We start from the raw sequence: 24048 nt of genomic DNA on the forward strand, positions 1-24048 counted from the left end.
CCTGATCCAGCTGAGTCAGCAGTGGGAAAAATCTGCTTTTCACAGGAACTTGGTAACAGCAATAACAGAATACGTAGTTTATTCCAAGAAGATATTGTGTCTCTCCCATATATATAATATCTTACTGGAACAGACATGTTCCAGATATCACCTGGAAGACAGTCTGGATGATCCCATAAATATCTAATTGTAAACAAGGTGAAGGAAATCTCATATAAAATTCTTCATAAATGTTACCCAGCCAGTCACTATATGGTAACATTTAAAAGAGGCATAAATACTAGTTGAACTTTCTGTGGGGATCATCCAGAAACTGTGGCACATCTTTTTTGGTACTGTTCCTCTACACAGAGATTCTGGAAGGAATTTAGCAGCTTTGTTATTGTCCATATTTTAAGGGAGTTTTCTTAATGATGGGAAAATGTTTTATTCTGTTTCTTTAAGTTCCCCAGGAAGAATGATAAATGTTTTTTTTTTTATTATACAGTTCTTAATACGTTTAGCTAAATGTTCTATCCATAAATGTAAGTTTATTAATAAAACACGATATTTTTGCCTTTTTATAAGGATATGGAATTGTACATACATCAATATCAGACTCAACCAACAAAAAGGCTCTCAGAACAATATATATGTTGATTTTTTCGCGTACTCATATAATTATTTCTTTTTACCCCTGGTTTTGTATGTTCATGTTCTGTTTTTTCGTAAACTTCAACTGTTTGTATGTTGTATACTTATTGTGTGTTCAATAAAGTTCAGTAAAAAAAAAGTACTCTAAATGAAGCTTCAGACGTCACTAGTCACGTGACTCTGGCCAAACGAATCAAGCCTCGATACAGTGCTTCTGAAGCAGCTTGTTGATTTTTCTGACACACGCACCGGAGCGTCAGCTTCAAGCGGACCATCACAACCTCTCACATCTAAAGGTAAGTGCCAAGGTAACTTTGAACTGAGTTCAGTCAATCTTGAGTTTTTCGAAGTTTTTTGAGTGAAGTTTTCTGTTGCTCTCTGTGAGAGAAGACCGTTAAAGGCGAGGCTCTCCAGAGTGCAGCAAAACAGGAAACAGCAGCTGGATGTGTGTAAGTGTGCAAACGAATAGATTAGAAGTGTAAGTGAGCCACGAGTATAGAAAGGTCAGGTTTCGTGATTTGTTTTTCTCACCACTGATCACGCGCTCAACACTCTACACATACTTGCATCACACGCGCGCTCTCAAGCATCAGTATTGTACAATTCTGGGCGTCACGTGAGTTGAGGTTGTTACCATATAAGGGAAATCTCCATTGTTCTGCAGCAGTGGTTCTCAAATGTTTCACAATGAGTTTCACCCTTACGAGCAACATCAAAGCACAGTAGTATAGGCCTATTTAACACCACATACACATACTTGCCAACATTCAAAAGGGCTCTCTGTATGTGTGTGTGTGTGTGTGTGTGTGTGTGTGTATACACGTGGGCTGATCAACTGGCGTTGGACGAACAGATGTGTGGCAGTCTTGCATTTCAGGAGCTGCTACCGACAAATCAGCAAAAACACGCCAAATGTGTCATCTGTGACACTTGTGAGGTTAACTCAAACACACTCCGTCAGTCTTGATGCTGTTGAACAACAAAATGTTTAAAAATGTGGCGAGTTTACCTGGTGATATCCTCATGCGCGACGCGATCGCGAAAACAGCAAACAATTAACACCACGCCGATGTTGTTCACAGGACAGCAACAGTAAACGATCGGGAGACTCTTGTCGTCGTTATCGTTCCCCTCGCACGTTTTATTTCTCCGGTTTCAGCGTTTTTGCTTCACAACTAAAGCGAGCAGTTTACTTTGTTTGCACTAACATGGACTCGAGTCAACCAGCGCCACCTCTGGCCAAGTGCCACAGCCTACAGCCAGATCAACTTGTGGCACACATCTGCACCACGTTTGAATTTGTTTCATGCACAACACATTTGTACCTTTTAATTGTGTCTGTTTGTGCGTCATGCAAATAAACCTTTGACAAGAATGAAATGATATCATGTATTTCCTATTGGCCTACATTTGTACAACATTCCAAATTATATACACAAAGTCATAGAAATCACCACCCCTGTTCATCATGATTTTAATATTATCTTTTTCCATAACAACAAAATACGCCTTGGACAAATATGACACATCAATATTTCATTAGTGTTGTCACATCACATCCTGTAAGCAGAGTCTGTCTGTCTTTTCTCTGGAAATGAATATTTCCAGCCAATATAGGCAATCCATCAACGTGGCTGGAGAGTTGGTAGTTATATACAGTCTGTATAAGTGTGGTTAATCTAATGAAGATTTGTAAGGAGATGGCAGTTACTGTGAATCCACAGCAGTTACACAGTGATTAGTAATGAACAGCCAGTGAGAGTGAGTGGATTTAAGAAAGTCAGTGACTCAGGTGTGTCGATTGGTTTGTCATCTGTTTTTGAGTCTGGAGGAGACGTAGAAATCTTTTGTTTTAAATCTTAGTTAGGAAGATTCCTGTTTTAAAACAAGCACTTTTTGTGAGAAATGCAAGAAGTACATCTGCAGAAAGCACACAGTTACATTCTGTCCATCATGTCGACAAAACTGAAAATGTTGAACATTGAAAAACTGAGAACGTCGGGCAAGTTCAAAAGAAATGTGTTTGTAAGAACGAAAAACCAAATTGTTCCTACAATAGTTATAGAAAGTCAAACTGTTGTATGTCTGTGTTCTACGTGTTTATCTCATGGGAAATAAAGTTGCTATTGTTTTATTGCAGTTTTTTGACAGTTCTGAGTGGATTTACACAGTACGGGTCAAAATGACCCGCAACAAAATCAATGTCATTTTTTTGTTTTTCAACATAATACAAGGGTTAATTTCCAACACTTGCATATGATCTTCAATTTGTAGCAGATCCACTATCACATAGCAGCTGGAGCAGTCTCCAATGGAGGTCAGTCCACTGCTGCCACCTGTGGCCAAATACCACAGCCTACTACTAGATTAACTTGTGACACATCTGCACCTGCTGCTATGATCATATTGAGTAAAAGCTGAGTGGCTGCACTTACCCCTGGTACATCCAAATCTACCCACAAACATGTTGAAAGATGGAATGCCAGCAATGTGGATTATCAACACTAAAAACAATCAATAAGCAAAGACCACAGGGATCAATTTTCTCTGTTTGTTTAGCACCCACAACATTTGTAGTCGCCTTCTGCAGAGGGGAAGTCCACACACACTGTGTGGTACCACTTCCCACAGAAGGTGCATTCAATCTGCAAGATTGAATGATATTGTCAGGGTCATTGTCTGACTGTTTATTACTAATCACCTGCTGTACATTCACAGTAACTGCAATCTCCTTACAAATGTTTATTAGATTAACCATACTTATACAGACTGTATATAACCACCAACTCTAAAATGTTTGTTCGCAGAGAAAAGACACAGACAGACTACGCTAACGACATGTGATGTTACAACACTAGTGAAATATTAGTGTCATTTCATTCTTGTCAAAGGTTTATTTGCATGACACACAAACAGACACAATTAAAAGGTACAAATGTGCATGAAACGAATTCAAACGTGGTGCAGATGTGTCACAGGTTGATCTGGCTGTAGGTTGTGGCACTTGGCCAGAGGTGGCGCTGGTTGACTCGAGTCCATGTTAGTGCAAACAAAGTAAACTGCTCGCTTTAGTTGTGAAGCAAAAACGCTGAAACCGGAGAAATAAAACGTGCGAGGGGAACGATAACGACGACAAGAGTCTCCCGATCGTTTACTGTTGCTGTCCTGTGAACAACATCGGCGTGGTGTTAATTGTTTGCTGTTTTCGCGATCGCGTGGCGCATGAGGATATCACCAGGTAAACTCGCCACATTTTTAAACATTTTGTTGTTCAACAGCATCAAGACTGACGGAGTGTGTTTGAGTTAACCTCACAAGTGTCACAGATGACACATTTGGCGTGTTTTTGCTGATTTGTCGGTAGCAGCTCCTGAAACGCAAGACTGCCACACATCTGTTCGACCAACGCCAGTTGATCTAAACGCCAGTAGATCTGGAACACCGGTCGTTAAGTCTGACGTCACTAGCCGTGTGTGGGCCTAAACTCCGCTCCAGGTCCATATATCAAACGATCACTATGGCATTACTGAGAGTTGAAAAACTGTCTAAAGTCTTTCATCTTTAATAAAGTGATCAGTGTTCTGCTCTACCAGGTGTAACAATTGAGTTTAACATCCAGGCATCCATGAAAACGGAATTTATGACATTTAACGGAGTTAGAAGTTAGCAGGAAGTTAGCTCGCTAGCTTGTATCTAAATACAATATAGCATGTCCTGACTGCGGGGTTTTGGAAACAAATTAAAACGTACAGCTCTGTTATCACTTCCAACATAAATGAAGACAGAAAACTAAAATGACGTTTGTAGGGTTACTGAAGTTTGGCTAGCTGGTATATAATGATGTGCTACGTGACCGCTAGCGATACAGCTATGTTAGCATAATATAAACAAGCTAACTTTTTTTCCACTTGATAAAAGTTAACGTGAGTGTTCTCGGTGGTCAGGAACAAATGTAATCGCATGGCAGGATGCTGTAAAAGGACCAAACTTCAGCCAGGAGAACAACTGAGATAATCCCTCCACAATATACGAGGTTAGTCATTCATATACTGCTGCATGGGCTGGGCTGTAGTTACATCCCAAGGTTTTAAAAACTGAGCTTCAATAAATGATTAGCGGTAATAAAAGCTGAGGGAGGTCAACAGTGATCACTGACTGTTTTAGGAGCTTTTTGAGATTAAATAGAAGAAAATACAAAACATTAAACATGTTAACAACACAAAAGCCATGTTAAATGCAGACTACTTTAGGCCCGGAAGTAGGATTCGTCACATCATCACTTAACGACCGGATTGAAATCAGTTACACAGCGATAAAAAGAAACAAAAATGGCAAGAAGCTGTTGTATTATTAACTGCAATAGCCGATCACATGACAGCTATGGGAAGCTGACGGGTAAAGAGATCAGTTGTCGTTGAAGAGAAATTGTTCAAGCCATGTTTCCAAAGTAACAAAAAGCCACGGATGGCCTGGATTGTAGCCATTCAAAGACTAAATATATGTCGTCTTTGCACACCTCCACAATTACATATTGTTTAGTCTTTAAATTTTTTTTAGATTTTCCATGTACCACCAGAGAGAGACTAAGTACTACTAGTGGTATGTGTAACACAGTTTGAGAACCACTGTTCTAAACCATGCTGTGAAACTCCTTGGGACCACCCCTTAAGGGTGAGATTAAAAGTATATGTGTATGACTGAGGGGCTGCCCCTTAGATCTGCTCTGAGAGAAACATAGGAATGTAGAAGAGGTGAAGGGAGTGTGTGTTTTAAAAAAACAAAACAAACAAATACGTTCGATACAGTGCTTTCGGTTCGGTAGGCATATGTATCGACAAAATCTTTTATTTGTTTTATCAGCTTTTCTTCCGACGATGCTGTCTGTGTTGAGCGCTCAGTGGATCTGCGTTTGACTACCCCGCCTAGGCTGCACTGTTGAGTGCAAATCCACTGAGCGCAGCGCAAGCTAGCAAGACAGAAGCTAAGCTCGTTGCAACATGGCAACTTCCTCAACGCTACCCAAAATTGAACCTCTCCCACCTTCATTCAGATCTGGCGTTTGAAACTATCTTGATGTTCATGTGAAGCATGACCCTGAAGGTAAGCGCGTCATGGACAAAAGTAAAACAGTATGTCGGATGTGCCACGCAATGCTCAATTGGTGGGAACTAGTGCGTTAGCGCAGTTAGCTTGTTAACGTGTTGATGCCATCCAGCCCCACGCACGGGGCGATCCACGGTAACTCGTTAACGGAGATTTGCGGCGTTATGGCATTAACGTCATTTTAACGAGATTAACGCTGACGGCACTAGTGGGAACACAACGAATATGACTGCACATTTACGCCGACATCATCCTAGCGCAAAGACAAGTGGAAGCAGACAAAAACAACAAGCACGCATGCCACAAACTTTACCCGAGTCATTTAGACAGCCGTTAGCACATGATTCTCCTTATGGGGACCTGATATGTTTAATATGCTGCTGAGAGTATAGCCCAGAAGAAGCGTATAGCTTTTATTTTGGAAAGAGCCATTTCTCTGTAATAAACTCTCTTTTCCAAAGATGAGTGATTTCTCTATCAGATAGATTTATTTATTTTTTTGTTGTTTCAGCAACATTAAATTTAAACTGTACTTTTGAGTTAAAATATATATTTATAATTTTAATAAATGACAAATTAAAAAGGCATGAAAATTTTTGTCTCTAAAAAAATATTGAACCGTGACACCAAAGTATCGAACTGAACTGAACTGTGAATATTGTTTATCGTTGCACTCCTAGTTGGAGGTAAAAGTGCTGCAATGAAAAACATTTCAAGAAAATGTAAAAGAAATGTATTCCAGGATAAAACACAGCTGTTGTTGTCTTATCGGTACAAATCGTTGTGTCGGCCCACTGGGCATTTGATTCTAATAACAGGCCTCAGTCTCTCCTGCTACTGGTCTGCCATACTGCTAAATTTGGTATCGGTGCTCAAACCTTTTGTGTCTGTTTGCCCACCTCGGGAAGCAAAAATTTGTTGTTTTTTGTTGTCAGATGAACATATGAGACACTTTGACTCTTCAGTGCAGTGTGGAGCCTAACAAAGATCTGTTTTGTGTCCCAGCTGATCAGCAGGAGGAGAAGAGTCTGACGGAGCAGCAGAGGAACATTTTCAGCTACTTGGACTCAGCTCAGCCACTACAGAGAAAACAATGAGCTCAACACAGAAGGTGACAGACAGAGCAGGGCGATATGACCAAAAATATTTATCACAATATACATTTGAAAATTTGCGATAACGATATAATTGACACTAGACAAAATACTTTACAACTCCACAACTTTATTAGTGCAAAAAAAACCCAAAACAATGTATTTTCACTTAAACAAGCAGCTGTTTTTTTATGTGTATAAGTTATATAAAAATATTAACAGTGCAAATGCAAATTCCTCGGAGCAAATGTCGGCCAATTTCCACTGGAAATGCCTTTTGGTGAAACTGTCAGCAAGCAATTTGCATTTGCACTGTTAAATTTTTATATAACTTAATGCACATAAAAACAGCTGCTTCTTTAAGTGAAAATACATTGATTTTTTATTTTTTTTTTGCACTAATAAAGTGGTGGAGTTGTAAATTATTTTGTCTCGCCTCAATTATATCGTCAGTTATATCGTTATCACAAATTTTCAAATGTATATCGTGATAAATATTTTTGTTTATATCGCCCTACTCTACTTTCATGTGTTACTGTTTAGGCTTAAATTGGTTTGATGTTTGGTGCCTTTTTCTTAATGTAAAAAAACCCTTAGGTTACAATCAGACATTTTTCTTCACTGGACCAAGCTGGTCATTTTACCAGCTCAGCTCTAATTCATATGACGGATAATATATGGTATGGTATAAACATCTAGATGATGGGAAAGTAGTATTCTTGGACTTTTGTACTGCATTTGATTCAATAAATTTTGATCTTTTGATTGATAAGCTAAAATGTTATTGATTTTCACCAGCTGCTCTGTGCTGGATAAAAAATTATTTGGACAGAAGATAGCAAAGGGTTTATTATACTGGTTATTTCTCCGAGGGCTGCGATATGAACTGCGGTTTACCCCAAGGCAGCTGCCTCACTTCTCTATTCAGTTTTCACAAATGATCAGCAATATATCTTGGGTTAATCTTGGGTATGCCAATGATTCCACCATGTTTTATTCAGCCCGTGACAACTCTGAATTGATCAGCGTGTCACAACAAAATTTGCTGAATGTGTTTGACTGGATAAGTAAAAATAACATGATTTTAAATGTATCTAAATCCAAATCTATGTTAATTAGAAGCAGATTAGTCAACAGCCCACAACTGAATTTTTCCATATCCAGTGTTAGAACACGTCACCCAGATTAAAGTACTCGGCGTTACGGGTTACGATTACGGGTGCTCATAAGTAGTTACCATAAATCACCACCTTTCATGGTCTCAGCACATCGACTCATCGACAAATGGGACAAGGCATAGCTATGGCTATGAAATGCTCTTTCTGTATCACTTCTTCAATTATGAAAGATGTCATTAATGCACTAGTAATGTCTCATCTGGAGTATTGTTCAATCATTTGGTCAGCAGCTAATAAGACAGATCTTAGCAGACTTCAGTTAGTCCAGAATAAGGCGTCCAGATTAGTGTTAAGATGTTCATACTATACTAATATCGATAAAATGCATAATAAACTTTCTTGGCTTCCTGTACAGGCTAAAATATTCTATAGCTTGTAGTTATAAAGAAAGCAATTCTGTTAAACACACCACATGTTTTTCTGCTCAGCTGCAGTATCCAGATGAAATACATAATGATATTACACAGTTTTCAGCAAACTGCAATTTAGTTAATCCTCAAGTTAAAAGTAACTTTTTGTAAAACTGTTATATTTAGAGCATCTTTTAAGTGGAATAAATTGCCTTATAAAATTAGAGAATTGTTCAAACTATTTAAAACTTCAATGAACATTTAAAAGCCGATTTACAGAGCTTTTAGTTGTAATATTGTAAGAGAGGATTTGTTCTTGAAATTTGTGTAATGTGCCTCAATGTTATTGATATTATTATTATTGATTGCTAATATTTTAACAATTGTGAAACTGTGCATGTAAGAGCCAAATTATGTGGGTATCTTTAATCCACTTTATTGTGTAATATTTTATGTGATTTGTATTTGACGGAAGACGAGCAACCTCGGTTGTGGAAGCTATTGAGGTTCCTTTTGAATAAAGAAATAAACAAAAATAATTCATGACTGTTTAAACACTAAAATCATGCCCATCCCTCCTGATTGTACACACACACACACTTATATTATTTTATAATTTATATTATTTTCTTGTTTCCTATTACATATTTCTATAATTTGTATAGATTTATATATAATAATTTACTGATAAGAAATCCTATGTTTGTTTATTTGTTTATAGGTTGGATGTAATGTGTTAGAACTACCAGCAGGTGGGGATAAGAGACCTTTAAGGTGTTTGGTGCCACACTCCACCTTCAGGTTTAAAATGGAGGGAGTTTGAAGGTTCAGTTTGTTCCACGACTGCATTGCACTCACTGGCTCTGTTTGTATCTCTGTCACTGCAGGACCAACATGGAGCGAGAAGTCAGCGCTCTCAGGAGGCCGACAAACCTCACAGAAGAAAGGGAGAGAAAACATACACCTGTGATGAGTGTGGGAAGGAGTTTACTGAGAAGGCTAAACTAAAACAACACCAACTCATCCACAGTGGAGAGAGGCCGTTCAGCTGTGACTTGTGTGGAAAGTCTTTTTCCTTGAAGGGTTACCTAAGAACACACCAACTCATCCACAGTGGAGTTAAAGCGTACAACTGTGATCAGTGTGGCAGAGCTTTTACTCGCAGTAGCCACTTACAGAGTCATCTAGTTACCCACTCTGGAATTAAGGCATACAGCTGTGACGAGTGTGGGAAGGATTTTTCCTGGAAGGTCTCCCTAAAAACACACAAACTCATCCACAGTGGAGTTAAAGCGTACAACTGTGATCAGTGTGGCAGAGCTTTTACTCACAGTAGCAACTTACAGCATCATCTAGTTACCCATTCTGGAATTAAGGCATACAGCTGTGACATCTGTGGAAAAACTTTCAGTCGGAGAGGAACCCGAAATACACACCTGCGCATTCACACCAGACATGATGTGTACTGCTGTGAACAGTGTGGCAAATACTTTGCTACAGACCAACAGTTACAACAACACATGTTTACCCACACTGAGGCACGACCTTATAAATGTGACCTGTGTGAGAAGACTTTTAAATCTCCATATCACCTGAGAAAACACCAACAGATCCACACCAGAAAGAGACTCTACAAGTGCAGTTACTGTGAGGTATGTGTTTATATTGTTATCTTGTCATTTTAGCCTGACTGTTTAAAACAACTCTGCTCATTAAACTGTGTTAACATGTTAGCAATTCTACTACATGGAAAAGCAGCTCTTTGGCTACGTTCACACTGCAGGTCTTAATGCTCAATTCCGATTTTTTGATCAAATCCGATTTTTTTGTCTGCTTGTTCACACTACAAATAAAATGTGACAGCAAACGCGCTCTAGTGTGAACGCTCAAAGCGTCCCGCATGCGCAAAAGAAGGTGTCACACACAACACGCTCTGTTTAGACCCAGACCAAACAATATTGTTTGACTGATGGCCTTAATATAAAGACTTCGGACTTTACATTTCCCAATTTTTGCTTTAAGTTATTAGGTTATTTATTATTTTTTAGAGGAGCGGTGCTTCAAAGGATAGTTGCAGATTTCTGTCAGAATGTGCAGATTATACAGTACAAATAAAATGTTCACGTTTCTCCAACGTTGTCTTCCCAACAGTTTCACTGACATCTACACTGGATGGCCAGGAAGCGTTCACAATGTCGTCTCGGGCGCTTCTCCGGCGCTGATAATTGCCATCTGTCTTGTATCAGTGACGTAAAAGACGGATTTAATGCAGCATGACCATTCAAACAGCAGTCGCTTTCTAAAACATCGGATATGTATCGGATTCTGTCCCACATACGAAAGTGATCCAGATCTGATTTGAAAATATCGGATTTCGTTCACACGGTCATACCATGATCAGATATGGGTCGCATAGGGTCAAAAAAATTGGATTTGATGCGCTTTCGCCTGCAGTGTGAACGTAGCTCTGAGTGATTATTCAGATTTTCATGTCAGTTATGATTTTAGTATTACTGTAGTATTATGGTGGTAGTATTGTAGTCATTGCAGCCCAGTAAACTGAGTATGTTAACTGAAACAGTAAAATGTAATTGGACGTCTGCAGAGATGCTCTTTATTTACTTTGTGTCTTTTTTAGAAACAGAGCGACACAGATGGATCCAGTTCTCAACCCTGTCATCACTGTGGTGGTGGGAAAGACTTTCGTTGTGACCTCTGTGGAAAAACCTTCAGTTGGAAAGCCGCCCTAAAAAGACATCAAAGTAGACACACTGGAGACAAAGTGAAAAACTGCAAAGAATGTGGGAGAAGCTTCACCACATCACATCACTTAAAACAACATGAACTGATTCACCTCTGTGATCAGTGTGGGTCATCCTTCACCACTGCAGGTGAGCTTAAAACACACAAACGAGTCCACACAGGAGAGAAACCATACAAGTGCAGACACTGTGACAAAAGCTTCTCACGTTCAAGTCATCGTAACAAGCATGAACGTACACACATGGAAGGAAACTACAGCTGTGACCAGTGTGACAAGAGCTTCAGGAATCTCAGTTCATACTCCAAACACAAACAATCCCACGTTACTAACAAACTGTTTCACTGTTACCAATGTGCCCAAACATTCACCTCATTGTCTGCTCTGTGCAAACATCAGCGTGATCACTCAGGGCTTAAATCACTCCCATCACTGGATCACAGTGAATCTGAAGAGACAGAAAGATCCTCTGGTTTCAGTGTCAGACTCAAAAAGCTTGAGATCAGGCTCCACAGAGTTCAGATAGAATCATTTAAACTTGTGTTGAACTGAACTGGTTGCTGGGCTGAACTTCGACATAATACAGATTTACATGGGATCTTATTTTCTGTCGTTTTACTGAGTCAGTTTTGTCCTTTTTTCTCTGTCCTGGTTTTGCTCGTCTGTAAATAATTGAAACTCAGTCAAATAGTTCATTGTTCTCCAGCAAAACGTTTTGGAAACTCATGTTGAACCTTTAAAACTCTGACATGTTTTAGCACACAAGGCTTCATCGGGGAGTTCACTCATGATTGGACCATGAGAATAAAGGTTTTTAGTTCTTTCAAAGAGTCTTGGAGCTGTTTGATGTTTCTGTTTTTTCTGAAACCACCTGAAAGAAAAACTATTTTTCTTGCTTCATGTAGTGTGGAAGTTTTTAATGTTTCTTTCATCTGTGATGTTCTTGAATGTGTTCACATGAAGATGGTACAAATAAACTGTCCTTTTAGCTTAAGCTCCTAATTTATTCAGTATTTATGGATGTAGCACAGCAGCAGTTTCTTGATTAACACTAGATTTACTAAACCTGCGCAAATTTGCGTAACTTCCCTAAACCCAACACCTCCTAGAATTACTGTTTTTTTTATTTTTTTATTTACTGGTGCAAGTCCCGAGGTTTTCTGCAGGGACACCTGCCCTCGTGGACTGAGATTGCCCACCCCTAATCTAGACCAAGAAGATAACCAAAAATACAAAATCAAACCAAGACATGAAAACTCAAAATACTGTGTCAAACTGACCCAGAACCGTGATACTCTTTGGGTAAAAATTAAGCCAACATCCAAGTGTCAAAGGTCGGTTCTAAAAACAAGTCAGTCCCTGAAGCTTATTTGTCTCACAGATGCTAATTCGGTGACTGCAGGAACGTGTAAGGAATGTTTTGGGACTGTACCCCTGTCTGATCTAAAAAAAAAAACTAACTTTGTTGTTACATTACAGCAACATTGAGGAAACATTTAACGGCTGATCATGGAGCAGGATGAATGTCAAAGGGAAAGTCCCTGGGACGCTTCCGGTTATGCTTCCATCCGGCGTAGTCATCTGACCGGTCCGTGCTATATCGCCCCTCTTGACCCAGAGTGGTATAACGTTTTGTAGAAAAGTCTGATCAGTTTGCTCGCTCTGTCTCTCTCACACTACAAAATAATAAATTCTCTGGGGTTTTTTCTTATATGTTTATGGTACCCGACGGAGGAAGCATTGACCGGGATGAACCAACGGTCGTCTGACTCCTTCTTGATGTGCGTAAAACAAAGCCATTTTCTTTTAGGGTTTCTGTCTATTTTCTGTCAATGGGAAAACCCGTTGTAAAAGTAGCTATAAAAATGAAGAAAAACTCTTTACTTTGGTATGAGTGGCTGCACCAAACCAAAATACCTCATTGGGGTGTTTTAATAAAATTATTTAGTTATGAATTTAGTTCTGAGTTCTGAATATGTGCGCGGTGCTTTTTTTTCCACTAAGGGTTATTTTACACGTACTAGGAGTTGAGGCCTGCATGAAATTCTTTGCTAGGTTACAAGCATTAAGAAATACTAATATCGATCGGTTGTTGACGCCTTCTTGGCCCGCGGTGTGTGCAAAATAAGACCGTTTTCTTTTAAGGATTCTATTTTCTGTTAATGAGAAAACCTGTTGTAAAAGTAGCTCAAAAGATGAAGAAAAACTCTTTACTTTTGGTCTGATAAGGAGTGGCTGCACCAAACCAAAATACCTCATCGAGGTGTTTTAATAAATTATTTGGGATAGAGTTCGGAATATGTGAGCGGTGCTTTTTTTCACTAAGGGATATTTTTTTACACATACGAGGAGACGAGTGGGCGGCCTGTAGGTTAATATAAGAAAGTAAAATACATCCGCTATTGTAAAAAGAAATGGCTCTCTACAAGCAATAGAAAGTCCTTCTTTTCATTACAAGCGCTGGTGTAGCGCCACCTGGCTCTATAAATATAAATGCAATCCGTTACTAGTCAGATAATCTTAAAGGTTTTTATTTTATTGTGGCTGTAATAAGATTAACATAAGAAAGAAAAATAATCAGAAATCTGCTGCGTCACCCCCCTGAACTTTTCCTCCCCCCAGGAACCACCCCTCCTTTTTTCCCACCGGATGCGATTAGTCACACATATGGAATCGATTAGACACTTCTGGAGTACTTCCGGTAAGGTCAAAAGGTCAAGGCTAGGGCCATCAATCAAATTGATGGCACATGTTGTAGGGTTATGTTTTTTTTTTTTTTCTATAAGGATGTTATGTGTTTGTATACTTTCTGCCCAGTTTGACCCATTTAGCAGAAGTCAGCCTGTTTAAGGCTCTGATATCTATTCTGTATGACTTAAAGCAGTTATGACATAGTCTGATTTTCTCACCCAATAAAGGAATATTTAATATATCAGTCTACTCTTCATTCTATCAGACACAGTTATCACAGCTTGTACATTTGCTTTTTACACATATATGTAAGCATTGAGCCAAATGTAATAATGCCAACACATTAAATGAACAATATTTGTCTCTTATATATAATACATCTATATATACACTGTCAAAGATACTTGTCTTTAAGTAAAGATTTAAGGTGATAGGAAAAATAAATAACTGCAACTTGAATCTTTACTGAAGCTCAGTATTTGACACGGAGTTCAAACTCACTGCTGTAATGACTAATAATGATTAATATAATAACTATAATATCGGCCATATTATATTTACATTACCAAAGTGAGATGACTTTAGTCTCATGAACAACATTAGCTAATTGTTATTTACCAGCTAATGTTAAAATGACTGTTCAGTACAGAAATGAAGCCCAACAATCATGTTTTACAGTCCTGTGGTCTCAGCCTCAGATACTTATTAAATCACACAGAGCTCATGTAGAAACAAATGAACAAAATATGTTCTCCTTCATTTCTGTCAAACAAAGCTGTATGAAACGTTTCCAGATGTTAGTATAATGGTTGCTAGGCAACCTGGGCAGCGCAACGGAGGCTAGACGTCCCATTTCACAAGCCTACAAGCCTCGCACTTCCAGCCTTAGCGGTCTTTGAGTACGCGGCCCTTGAGGATCATTAAGGCTGCAGACCCTGAATTGGGATACAGCTCTGGTCTGATGGGGGAGGGGACCAGAGAAAACTACGGAGTCCGACATTGTTTTGGCAAAATTACACACCTATTCAATATTGATTTTAGTGACCTCGATTTTAGTGATTGGCGTAACCGGGTGTTGATTGATTGATTGATAATACTTTATCCATCCCAAGGGAAATTGGGTAACCCTCTCAGGATCAAATTAAGTTTTTGTTGCTAATGCACAACCAAGTCCTGCAGTGATACTTCTGAGTAAAAAAAAACAACAACTCATAAAATATGTATGTGGGGGAATCAGGTTGTTAGTTTTTAACTGTTGCAAATCGGCAACGCCTGCCTCGAGCGGGTTAAGGCTGCCAGCCTTGCCAGCGCCATCTTACTCTCCCAACCATACATACATTACACAAACATCACATGATTCCAGTCAGTATGAGCAGATTCTTGAGAACAATGTTCAAGAATCAGTGACAAAGTTGAAGTTGTGCCGGGGCTGATATTTCAACAAGACAACAATCCTAAAAAGTGCTCAAAATCTAGTAAGGCATTCATTCAACTGGTAGAGATGCAGGTATCTGGTCGTCCTGGGTTCCACAGACTATCAGCTAAAAAGAATAAACACATTAAATTGCTGCACATTTGTAGAATAACATTTAAGATTACTTTAAAAACAAAATATATTTTTTATTACATTAAATGTAAAGAGTCAAATGGAAGTATTTTTAAAGTTATTTCATGATATTTATATTATGAAAAGCAGATTTTTGACAATTTAAGTTTTTTACAAAATAAACATGCAAAAAACAAACAACAAGAACACAAAGCTGGCAAACCCAACCAAAATTGATCAAAATCTACCGAAAATACTCCCACACGACAGAACCTCTCCTCTGCCTCTGGCTCCATATCTCTCAATAGAACAATCTGTGGTTTGCTATCTCTCACCAACAGAACGCTCCACAAATCCCACGAATGATTCACTTCCTTATAAACAGTGTTGGCAAGTTAATTTAACTGACTTAGTAACTGAGTTACAAGATTCTAAAAGTAATTATAACTTGAAAAGTAACTATTGCCTTACTTTAAAAAAAATGTTTAACCCCCTGGGCTCCAGGGGATAATTGGTCATTTTTAACTACTTTTGATTTTACCTCTATATTTTACCGAGTAGAAAAAGTTATATTTTTTACTGTAACAACCACAAACATGTTTACTGAATCATATTTCATAACTTTAAATGCACACTAACTACACACTCCAAACACGTTAAACATCACAAATCGCTCACATCTCAAAACTCACTCTCTCTCTTTTTCTGCTTTCTCTCTCTCTCGCCATCACTCCTAAAACTTCCCCCTCTTCCTAAACAACTAAATGTCATGTTGCCATATCCTTTTTTGATTGGTCGGCATGGTGCATTTTTCTACCAACATGAACGGGCTGTTTTTTGTTTGGTCATAAGCAGAGAGTGCTTGCTAGCGCTGTCCACAGTAAACGTGACGAAACTATTGAGGAAAAAACGCTGCGTATATAATGTTTATCATGACTCTGGTCTTACGTGGCCTATCAACACAATTTAAAAATTGGTATATATCACCTTGTTGCTTCGTCATCTTGAAGTGGTCATGTGGTTGGCTTACCATGGCTACTTTATTCTTCCTCAGTCAAACAGCAGCACTAATGCGATTGTTTTGCCCCCTTAGCTCCAGGCTCCCGCGGGAGCCCGCAGCTGCTTAAAGCTGTAGCGTTCAGATTACTCACAGCTGCTTCCGTGCAACTGATATCAGATGCGGTAAGCTGAACACAGCTTCAACTGTCTGTTTGTTGAAAAATAGTAACGTGACCGCACCGCATTTTCTTGTTAGTAACGGTAACAGCGTTGTAACGATAGAAATAGTAATTAGTTAGATTACTCTTTACTGAAGAAATGTAATGCCGTTAGCTGCTTATAAACCACTGAATCAGGTATGTTCTAAATGGGGGGCCGTGAAAAGATGGCGGAGTGCTCTACCGATTTCTGCACAGAATGTTCATGAGCAATGGTAAAACCTCAAATTTATGCTGCTAACACTAACAATTCAGAGAATATCTGAGTTGGAAAGATATTCCAGGAGGTGGAATCTCAGACTACATGGAGTCAAGGAGACTGAGAAAGAAGACGTAAGGGGAAAGGTGATAGAGATATGCTGATCTGTTCTGGCAGAACAAAATCACAGGCTGCCTGACGCCATCCACACCGTACACCGACTCGGAGACAAGCAACAAAATAGCACCAGACCCAGAGGCATCATTGTGCAGTTGACCTCCCGGGTTTACAGAGATGCTGTATGGAAAGCGGCCAAAACATCCCCCTACCTGCAGGACAATCATTTGAGGTTTGCTGAAGATCTGATATATCCATCCATCCGTTCGCTTCAGCTTATCCTTTTCACGGTCGCGGGGGGCACTGGAGCCTATCCCAACTGTCATAGGGCGAGAGGCGGGGTACACCCTGGACAGGTCGCCAGTCTGTCAAAGGGCCAACACACAGGGACAGACAACCATTTGCACTCACATTCACTCGCACATTTACGCCTAGTGGCAATTTGGATTATCCAATTAACCTATCCCCACAAGCTGCATGTCTTTGGGCGGTGGGAGGAAGCCGGAGTACCCGGAGGGAACCCACGCAAACACGGGGAGAACATGCAAACCCCACACAGAGAGACCCCGGCCTGATGTTGGAATTGAACTCAGGACCTTCTTGCTGTGCGGCAACAGTGCTAACCACCCCCACGGTGGCATATATATATATATATATATACAGTGGGGCAAAAAAGTATTTAGTCAGCCACCGATTGTGCAAGTTCCCCCACTTAAAATGATGACAGAGGTCAGTAATTTGCACCAGAGGTACACTTTAACTGTGAGAGACAGAATGTGAAAAAAAAATCTATGAATTCACATGGTAGGATTTGTAAAGAATTTATTCGTAAATCAGGGTGGAAAATAAGTATTTGGTCACCTCAAACAAGGAAAATCCCTGGCTCTCACAGACCTGTAACGTCTTCTGTAAGAAGCTCTTCTGTCCCCCACTCGTTACCTGTATGAATGGCACCTGTTTGACCTCATCATCTGTATAAAAGACACCTGTCCACAGCCTCAACCAGTCAGACTCCAAACTCCGCCATGGCCAAGACCAAAGAGCTTTCGAAGGACACCAGGAAAAGAATTGTAGACCTGCACCAGACTGGGAAGAGTGAATCTGCAATAGGCAAGCAACTTGGTGTGAAAAAATCAACTGTGGGAGCAATCATCAGAAAATGGAAGACATACAAGACCACTGATAATCTCCTTCGATCTGGGGCTCCACGCAAGATCTCATCCCGTGGGGTCAAAATGATCATGAGAACGGTGAGCAAAGATCCCAGAACCACACGGGGGGACCTGGTGAATGACCTGCAGAGAGCTGGGACCAAAGTAACAAAGGTCACCATCAGTAACACACTACAACGGCAGGGAATCAAATCCCGCAGTGCCAGACGTGTTCCGCTGCTGAAGCCAGTGCATGTCCAGGCCCGTCTGAAGTTTGCCAGAGAGCACATGGATGATACAGCAGAGGATTGGGAGACTGTCATGTGGTCAGATGAAACCAAATTGGTATAAACTCAACTCGTCGTGTTTGGAGGAAGAAGAATACTGAGTTGCATCCCAAGAACACCATACCTACTGTGAAGCATGGGGGTGGAAACATCATGCTATGGGGCTGTTTTTCTGCCAAGGGGACAGGACGACTGATCCGTGTTAAGGACAGAATGAATGGGGCCAAGTATCGTGAGATTTTGAGCCAAAACCTCCTTCCATCAGTGAGAACTTTGAAGATGAAACGAGGCTGGGTCTTCCAACATGACAATGATCCAAAACACACCGCCCGGGCAACAAAGGAGTGGCTCCGTAAGAAGCATTTGAAAGTCCTGGAGTGGCCTAGCCAGTCTCCAGACCTCAACCCCATAGAAAATCTGTGGCGGGAGTTGAAAGTCCGTGTTGCTCGGCGACAGCCCCAAAACATCTTGAGAAAATCTGCATGGAGGAATGGGCCAAAATACCAGCTACTGTGTGTGCAAACCTGGTAAAGACCTATAGTAAACGTTTGACCTCTGTTATTGCCAACAAAGGTTATGTTACAAAGTATTGAGTTGTATTTTTGTTATTGACCAAATACTTATTTTCCACCCTGATTTATGAATAAATTCTTTACAAATCCTACCATGTGAATTCATGCATTTTTTTTTTTTCACATTCTGTCTCTCACAGTTGAAGTGTACCTCTGGTGCAAATTACTGACCTCTGTCATCATTTTAAGTGGGGGAACTTGCACAATCGGTGGCTGACTAAATACTTTTTTGCCCCACTGTGTGTATATATATATATATATATATATATATATATATATATATATATATATATATATATATATATATATATATATATATATATGTATATATATATATATATGTATATATATATATATATATATATATATATATATATATGTATATGTGTGTGTGTGTGTATTCACCTTCAGGTTAAAGTATTATTTTTTGTTGAAGAGTGTATTTATCTACCTACCTGCCTACCTATAAATAGCAATGTTCAAACCAAAGCAGATAGTTAAATACTCTACTTTTTTCTAAGCTTAGTTATTCAGCGCTTTTACTGTTCTATTACCTTAATTGTGCAGCACCTGGTCCCCTTATCCTATAGCTGTGGAAGTTTAGAACTTAAATCCACTCACTCTCACTGGCTGTTCATTACTAATCACTGTGTAACTGCTGTGGATTCACAGCCATCTCCTTACAAATCTTCATTAGATTAACCACACTTATACAGACTGTATATAACTAATATACAGTCTAATTATTGAACCTTTGTTCAATAATTAGATACAATAACAGTACTTTCTTTACAGTAAATATATATGGTTACAATGATAAAACTGAAAATGATAAATTACTTGACTCCTTAGAAGAAATAATTAATTTCTGTCTCTCCAAATACCCAAATTCAATCCTCTTAATTAGTGGAGACTTTAACATCTCTTTAGATAATGCAGTTATTCATGGGAAATTTTTATATTATGGATATTTGGAGAGAAAAATTTCCAGATGATAGACTTTTTACCTGGAGCAATAAGACAGTTTGTTTCTGACTATATTGATAAAGATAATATTACTGTTAATATACTTGCCACCCCCTCACTGATCATAGAGCAATTTACATTAACATCCAAATGCTCACACTGGATAATATACCTTATAAATTCTCTTATTGGAAGTTAAATAACTCCTTACTAAAAGATAAAATTGTTAACACGCAGATTAATAAATTAATGGCTCATTATTGGAATAAAGCTAACAGAGAGAAGTCCTTTTGTACCAATTGGGAACTTTTTAAATTTGAAGCATGCAAATTCTTGAGAACATATGGGAGTCAAATTATTAAATCGAGGAAAACTGAAGAGGAAGAAGTGATAAGGAAAATTGCCTCTTATTACCAGAAATATCAAGAAGAAATCTCAGAGGAAGATAAATAAATTTTACTAGACCTTCAAAATAAATTGGACGGTTTATATCGACACAAGGCTGAGGATGCTTTTGTAAGATCCAGGAAGAGGTAGCTGGAGGAGGGAGAACAAAATTCTGCTTTTTCAGACTTGAAAAATACAGATCCAAAATAAATAAACAAATAAATCAACTAAATATTAACGACATTGTCTCTGACAATCATAGAGAAATTTCAAATTTATGTGGCAAATTCTATACTAAACTGTACAACAAATATAATGAGGATGTCTCAACACTGTTTCTCAATAATATTAAAAACCTAAAAACTATTGTTGTGGAAGATAGAAGTCACTGTGACAGCCCTCTGACTGTGGAGGAAGTTTGTAATTCTATTTCTGCACTTAAGGCCAACAAATCTCCTGGCACAGATGGTTTAACTGCAGAGTTTTATAAATCGTTTTCTAATCTCCTGGCTCCGTTCTTACTGCAGGTTTTCATAGAAAGTATAGAGAATAACACTAGCTATTGCTAGCAATTAAAGGATGCACTGCAAATGCTATCTGTAACATTTCTGTTAAACAACAAGTCACATACCCAGGACTCTTAATATCCAAAGACCAAAAGTCAAGATGCTCGTCAAACTTCAATCCGATTATACAAAAGAAATCTGAAAAAAGTTCAACCAGTGGCTGCAAAGGGATTTATCTCTGACAGGTAGAGTGTTAATTACTAAAGCTGAAGGGATATCACGACCGGGATATGCTGCTCTCTCCTTACATCTGGATAAGAAAATTAGTAAAGACATTGACCGCATGCTCTTTAATTTTATATGGAAAAACCGTACACATTATATTAGAAAATCTGTTGTGATTAATAACTATGAATCAGGTGGGCTTAACATTTTCTACCTCAGTCACTCTCCCTGATCCAGCTGAGTCAGCAGTGGGAAAAATCTGCTTTAACAGGAACTTGGTAACAGCAATAAGAGAATACGTAGTTTATTCCAAGAAGATATCGTGTCTCTCCCATATATATAATATCTTACTGGAACAGACATGTTCCAGATATCACCTGGAAGACAGTCTGGATGATCCCATAAATATCTAATTGTAAACAAGGTGAAGGAAATCTCATATAAAATTCTTCATAAATGTTACCCAGCCAGTCACTATATGGTACCATTTAAAAGACACATAAATACTAATTGAACTTTCTGTGGGGATCATCCAGAAACTGTGGCACATCTTTTTTGGTACTGTTCCTCTACACAGAGATTCTGGAAGGAATTTAGCAGCTTTGTTATTGTCCATATTTTAAGGGAGTTTTCTTAATGATGGGAAAATGTTTTATTCTGTTTCTTTAAGTTCCCCAGGAAGAATGATAAATGTTTTTTTTTATTATACATTTCTTAATACGTTTAGCTAAATGTTCTATCTATAAATGTAGGTTTATTAATAAAACACCATATTTTTGCCTTTTTATAAGGATATGGAATTGTACATACATCAATATCAGACTCAACCAACAAAAAGGCTCTCAGAACAATATATATATGTTGATTTTTTCGCGTACTCATATAATTATTTCTTTTTACCCCTGGTTTTGTATGTTCATGTTCTGTTTTTTCGTAAACTTCAACTGTTCGTATGTTGTATACTTATTGTGTGTTCAACAAAGTTCAGTAAAAAAAAAAAAAAAGTACTCTAAATGAAGCTTCAGACGTCACTAATCACGTGACTCTGGCCAAACGAATCAAGCCTCAACACGGTGCTTCTGAAGCAGCTTGTTGATTTTTCTGACACACGCACCGGAGCGTCAGCTTCAAGCGGACCATCACTACCTCTCACATCTAAAGGGAAGTGCCAAGGTAACTTTGAACTGAGTTCAGTCAATCTTGGGTTTTTCGGAGTTTTTTGACTGAAGTTTTCTGTTGCTCTCTGTGAGATAAGACCGTTAAAGGCGAGGCTCTCCAGAGTGCAGCAAAACAGGAAACAGCAGCTGGGTGTGTGTAAGTGTGCAAACGAATAGATTAGAAGTGGAAGTGAGCCACGAGTATAGAAAGGTCAAGTTTCATGAGTTGTTTTTCTCACCACTGATCACGCGCTCAACACTCTACACATACTTGCATCACACGCGCGCTCTCAAGCATCAGTATTGTACAATTCTGGGCGTCACGTGAGTTGAGGGTGTTACCATATAAGGGAAATCTCCATTGTTCTGTAGCAGTGGTTCTCAAACGTTTCACAATGAGTTTCACCCTTACGAGCAACATCAAAGCACAGTAGTATAGGCCTATTTAACACCACATACACATACTTGCCAACATTCAAAAGGGCTCTCTCTCTCTCTCTCTGTGTGTGTGTGTGTGTGTGTGTGTGTGTGTATACACGTGGGCTGATCAACTGGCGTTGGTTGAACAGATGTGTGGCAGACTTGCAGGAGCTGCTACCGACAAATCAGCAAATACACGCCAAATGTGTCATCTGTGACACTTGTGAGGTTAACTCAAACACACTCCGTCAGTCTTGATGCTGTTGAACAACAAAATGTTTAAAAATGTGGCGAGTTTACCTGGTGATATCCTCATGCGCGACGCGACGCGATCGCGAAAACGGCAAACAATTAACACCACGCCGATGTTGTTCACAGGACAGCAACAGTAAACGATCGGGAGACTCTTGTCGTCGTTATCGTTCCCCTCGCACGTTTTATTTCTCCGGTTTCAGCGTTTTTGCTTCACAACTAAAGCGAGCAGTTTACTTTGTGCACTAACATGGACTCGAGTCAACCAGCGCCACCTCTGGCCAAGTGCCACAGCCTACAGCCAGATCAACTTGTGGCACACATCTGCACCACGTTTGAATTTGTTTCATGCACAACACATTTGTACCTTTCAATTGTGTCTGTTTGTGCGTCATGCAAATAAACCTTTGACAAGAACGAAATGATATCATATATTTCCTATTGGCCTACATTTGTACAAAATTCCAAATTATATACACAAAGTCATAGAAATCACCACCCCTGTTCATCATGATTTTAATATTCTCTTTTTCCATAACAACGAAATACGCCTTGGACAAATATGACACATCAATATTTCATTAGTGTTGTCACATCGCATCCTGTAAGCAGAGTCTGTCTGTGTCTTTTCTCTGGAAATGAATATTTCCAGCCAATATAGGCAATCCATCAACGTGGCTGGAGAGTTGGTAGTTATATACAGTCTGTATAAGTGTGGTCAATCTAATGAAGATTTGTAAGGAGATGGCTGTGAATCCACAGCAGTTACACAGTGATTAGTAATGAACAGCCAGTGAGAGTGAGTGGATTTAAGAAAGTCAGTGACTCAGGTGTGTCGATTGGTTTGTCATCTGTTTTTGAGTCTGGAGGAGACGTAGAAATCTTTTGTTTTAAATCTTAGTTAGGAAGATTCCTGTTTTAAAACAAGCACTTTTTGTGAGAAATGCAAGAAGTACATCTACAGAAAGCACATAGTTACATTCTGTCCATCATGTGGACAAAACTGAAAATGTTGAACATTGAAAAACTGAGAACGTCGGGCAAGTTCAAAAGAAATGTGTTTGTAAGAACGAAAAACCAAATTGTTCCTACAATAGTTATAGAAAGTCAAACTGTTGTATGTCTGTGTTCTACATGTTTATCTCATGGGAAATAAAGTTGCTATTGTTTCAGTGCAGGTTTTTGACAGTTCTGAGTGGATTTACACAGTACGGGTCAAAATGACCCACAACAAAA

The 24048-nt window shown here is 39.0% G+C and overlaps 2 protein-coding genes across 4 annotated transcripts in view; both read left to right on the plus strand.

Annotated features, from left to right (window-relative positions):
- The window catches only part of LOC146511744 (uncharacterized), a 58808-nt gene extending 44757 nt beyond the window's left edge, over window positions 1–14051 (plus strand). Inside the window, exons 1-4 of one of the 3 annotated variants that reach the window (XM_085172392.1) lie at window positions 816–929; window positions 6742–6847; window positions 9246–10010; window positions 10997–14051. In XM_085172392.1, the coding sequence (XP_085028518.1) occupies window positions 6830–6847; window positions 9246–10010; window positions 10997–11671 (1458 nt within the window). In that variant the 5' untranslated portion in view covers window positions 816–929; window positions 6742–6829 and the 3' untranslated portion in view covers window positions 11672–14051. The other 2 variants (XM_085172391.1, XM_085172393.1) reach the window with 2 other exon arrangements.
- Window positions 14052–22033: 7982 nt separating this feature from the next.
- The window catches only part of LOC146511747 (uncharacterized), a 59293-nt gene continuing 57278 nt past the window's right edge, over window positions 22034–24048 (plus strand). Inside the window, exon 1 of the mRNA XM_085172369.1 lies at window positions 22034–22156. The gene's annotated coding sequence lies outside the window, so the exon portion shown is untranslated. The remainder of the gene's footprint in view (window positions 22157–24048) is intronic.

Source organism: Neolamprologus multifasciatus, chromosome 9, assembly GCF_963576455.1.
Source record: "Neolamprologus multifasciatus chromosome 9, fNeoMul1.2, whole genome shotgun sequence".
Lineage (NCBI taxonomy): Eukaryota > Metazoa > Chordata > Actinopteri > Cichliformes > Cichlidae > Neolamprologus > Neolamprologus multifasciatus.